Source organism: Elephantulus edwardii, unplaced genomic scaffold (genome assembly GCF_000299155.1).
Source record: "Elephantulus edwardii isolate Elephantulus edwardi_28Jun2011 unplaced genomic scaffold, EleEdw1.0 scaffold00005, whole genome shotgun sequence".
Classification (NCBI taxonomy): Eukaryota; Metazoa; Chordata; class Mammalia; order Macroscelidea; family Macroscelididae; genus Elephantulus; species Elephantulus edwardii.
In genome coordinates this window covers 8283231-8287490 of record NW_006399755.1, presented here as the reverse complement: position 1 = coordinate 8287490, position 4260 = coordinate 8283231, and the positions used below count along the sequence as shown (strand labels likewise).

Here is a 4260-nt window from a genome sequence, read left to right as displayed (position 1 = left end):
CTTGGAGAGGGACATCATGCTGGGTAGAGTAGAGGGACAGCGCAGGAGGGGAAGACCCTCTATGAGGTGGATTGATTCAGTGACTGGGGTAATTGGAATGGGTGTTTCAGAGGCAATGAGATTGGCACAAGATAGAGCAGGGTTTAGGGCTGTTATACATAGGGCCGCTATGAGTCACAAACGACTCGACAGCACATAACAACAACAACAACAACTGTCGAGTCACCTTTTTTGGAATGGGAATAAATATGGATCTCTTCCTGTCAGTTGGCCAGGTAGTTGTCTTCCAGATTTCTTGGCACAACCTGTAAACAACTTCATTTTACTGAGATCCATAATTAACACCTTTGGTACCAGTAGTTGGGAAATCAGGAGATGTGTCACACTGGGAAAGTCTGCAGTTAGGGACCTCTCCAAATAATTCAGAAATAATGATGTCAGTTTTAGGACTAAAGTGTGTCTGATTCAGGTCATGGTCTTTCTGATACTTGCTACACATCTTAGAACTGGACAACAAGTAGGGATGACAGAAGAAGAATTGATGCCTTTGAGCTGTGGTGTTGAAGAAGTGTGCTGAACATTTCATGAACAGCCAAAAGAACAAACAAATATATCCTGGAGAGGGTACAATCAGAGTGCTCTTTGGAAGCAAAGATAATGAGGCTTTGCCTCACATACTTTGAACATGTTGCTATGGTGGGATATTCCTTGGAAAGGAACATAGTGCTTGGAAAGGCAGAGAGTTGGCAAAGGAAAGGAAGACCCTAAACCATGTGGATTGACACAGTGACTGCTGCAATGGGCTGCAATAGGCCTGGGTTCAGATCTGTTATTTATAGGATTGCTATGGGTCATCCTCAGTTCGGTAGCACCTAACAACAAAAACATTTTTAATCTACTATGTCTTTTATGTCTAAGATCTCTGCGCAGATGTTTTCACTCTTTTGGGGGTATCTTGCCTCTAGTTCCACCAGCAGAATGAGAGATTTATAAGTAAAGAGACCAAAACACAGACACACCCAGCTATACACAGGTTTCCCCCCCTACCCCATATTATTCTTTTTCATTAATTTCTATATTCCACATACAGGTATGTTTTCATGAGGTTTCCAAGCTTGTTTGAAAGAGTTCAGTCATGGGTATGGAAACTAGGGGAGTTTAGGCATTGTAGAGCAACCAAATCTCTTGCCCATGGATATTTTGACCAAAGTAGGACACAGGTAATGGGAGTCTACTCAAAGATGGTGGCAGATCACATTACTTGTAATATGTCTCCACTGACACTTTGAAAGAGATTTGGTTGCTTTGCAACACATTTTCTGCACTTGTTTCTATTGACCATGATTGGAGAGTTCTAGTAGTAAACAAACAAATAAGTAAACCATTCACATGCACATCCCCATTCATATACAAACCCCCACATCGTAGGCAAGTATGTTCCAGAGTAGTCACTCATTTGTCCATATTCAACATGGTCTAAATAGCTGTCTTCTCAGCTAGGCTGTCAATGCCATATAAAGGCCTGACATCTACCTTGTTTATGGCTCCATGGTTAGATCCTGTGCCAGGCATGAAGTAAACTAAAAAACTCAAACTCACTGTCATCGAATCAGTTCTGATTTTTAGCAACCCCCCATTAAGTTTCTGATGTTGTGAATGACAGAGAGAGGAGACTGCCATCTTTCACCAGATTGCTGGTGGATTCAATCCGCCAGAGTCTTGGTGGCATTTGGGTTAGCAGTCCAACTTGCTGTGGACCCTGCCACCAGAGCTCTCAGGCATGTAGCAGGAGCCAATAAATATTTGCAAGTGAATGAATGAGCATATTGTCCAAACATCAGTCCTACATTTGAACAACCTACAACACTATTTACAATTTCCCCAAACTAACTGTGGCTTTCCTTTAGGCACAGTGATTAAGGGTGTGCACTTTGGAGTTGGACTGGCTGGGTTACAATTATAACTCAGCAGCTCAGTAACTGTCTCACCTTGATTAATTTTCATTTAACACTTATTCCTACTGACTTTGTTTATTTGTCCATTCCTTATTTATTATCTCCTTCTCATATTGTTGTTATTAGGTGCCATTGAGTCAAATACAACTCATAGCAACCCTATGAACAATAGATTTGAACAATGTCCTATCCTGTACCATCCTCATCATCTCTGATATACTTGAACCCATTGCTGTAGTCACTGTGTCAATCTGTCTTGTTGAGGGTCGTCTCTTGTGTTGACCCTGTCTCTTGCCAAGGAATAGGCTCTCCTAGCAATATGTCCCAAGTATGTGAGATGAAGTTTCGCTGTCCTTGCCTTCAAGGAGACCTTGGGCTGCACTTTTTTCTAATGCATGTACTCCTCTTCAACATCACAGCTCAAAATCATCAATTATTTTTCCATCATTTTTATCCATTGTCCAACTCTGTGATGTACTGATTAAAGCAGACACATGTTTTGTTCACCAATATATCTACCATTATAAGCCTCAATCTTTATATTCCTTCCAATTTTATACAGCTTGAAGTATAAATAAATCTTTACACAATCTTTATATGGCCACAAGTCTTCCCAACTCCTCCCCCATCCTTCCTGCTGTGTGCCTCTAAATCCTGGCATGGACATAACTCTTTGCTGGAATGATTTTAAAAAGGAAAAAAAAAAATAAATCCTAAAGTCGTTGCTGTGGAGTCAGAATTGGCTTTGAGAAGACCCTCCGGAGAGCTTTCAGGGGCTGTAAATTGCAAGGGAAGAGAGATGGTTTATCTTTCTCCGGAGAAGCCGCTGGTGAGTTAGGAATCTTGAGAGAGGCAAGAAGTGCAGCTTTTAGATTAGCTCTGAAATTCCCTAGGGATTATGCCCCAGAGCTCCTTGGAATGATTTTTGTTTTGCTAAAATTCACATTTGTTTTTAAAGATCGAGTCCAGTCACATTGCTTCTCTGAAATCCTCTCTGGGCTCTGTGGAGGCAGCCGCAGTATGTAACTCACATGCTGGCCTAAACTGCCACTACAGGCTTTTGCCTAGAGTGGACCAGAGGTGAGAACATGATTTGCCTTCAGGCTCTGTCGCTTTATAGCTTAGAGACCTTCTATAAACTGTCTTTTCTAGTCTGGGCTTTAGTGTACTGTCAAAAGGATGATCCATGTAAGGTTTCCATGAGCACAAAGTAGTAACTTCCTCTACAACACACAGTGTTCCCAATGAATTCAAATAAGCAGCTCTTGTTTCAGGCTCATTAACTGGGATGGGGGAGGTAAGGACTGCAGGATGCTAAAATCACCTTTTCTCTCGTGATGCATGGTTAAGTACAGGATCAGGCATCTCGCCCAGTGGCCAGATCCAGACCCCTCTGCCCAGAGAGGCCCGGAGGGAAGGCCACGCCAGCGGCGCTGGTTTCAGGTTTCACCACGCGCTGGGCCATGCCACGTAGTCACGGGAGAGGGTCTGGGGGCTCCGGGGTTTGGGGGAATGGCTGCATGGGGGTGGAGAACCAGGACAAAGTGGCCTGGCGATCTGGGCCCTTTGGAGCTTAGGGGGTTGTGGGGCGAGTGAAAGGCCCTGACCACTGGGCGCGCCTATCAGGGCGGCACCAAAACACCACTCACCGAGCCGCGGTACTTCTCCAGCGACACCAGCTTGCCCCGGATGTTAACCACCTTGAAGTCATAGAAGTCCTGCTCCCGCTGTGCCGAGGCTGCGGCCGACAGAAGCAGCCAGGCTGCGACCGCTGCAACTACCATGACTGCTTCCAAGGTGGCTGCGTTTAGAGGGCAAAGCCTAGGCTGGGGGCCCAGCACAAGAGGGGCGGGAGGAGGCGGCCCCAGCGCAGCGCAGCCCAGGGGACAGGACGCGCCCACTTCTTTGCAGAGAACCCTGCAAGGCAGAGGTAGAGTGTTGGACCCTAGGCCTCAGTTTCCCCATCTGTGCAGTGGAGAGACCTGAGCTTCTAATTAGTTGTGGCTTGGTTGTTGTTAGGTGCTAACAAGTCAAATACCACCCATAGTAACCATATGGACAACACATTGGAATTCTGCCCTATCCTGTGCAATCCTGACAATCTCTGACACACTGGAGCCCATTGCTGCAGTCACTGTATCAACCCACCTGGTTGAAGGGCTTACTCTCTTTCGCTGCCTCTCCACCTTCCTGTATTGTCCCTCTCCAAGTCCAATGTGAGACGAATCTTTATCATCTTTGCCTCCAAAGAGACTCTGGCTACACCTTCTCCAAAACGTATTTGTTTTGGTTTGTTGTTGTTGTT

At 45.3% G+C, this 4260-nt stretch overlaps 1 protein-coding gene across 1 annotated transcript in view; it reads right to left on the bottom strand.

Moving 5' to 3' along the window:
- GPX7 (glutathione peroxidase 7) overlaps window positions 1-3769 on the bottom strand; it is a 22948-nt gene extending 19179 nt beyond the window's left edge. The window contains exon 1 of the mRNA XM_006879685.1: window positions 3605-3769. Within this exon, the coding sequence (XP_006879747.1) occupies window positions 3605-3739 (135 nt within the window). The 5' untranslated portion in view covers window positions 3740-3769. The remainder of the gene's footprint in view (window positions 1-3604) is intronic.
- Between the last annotated feature and the right edge of the window lie 491 nt (window positions 3770-4260).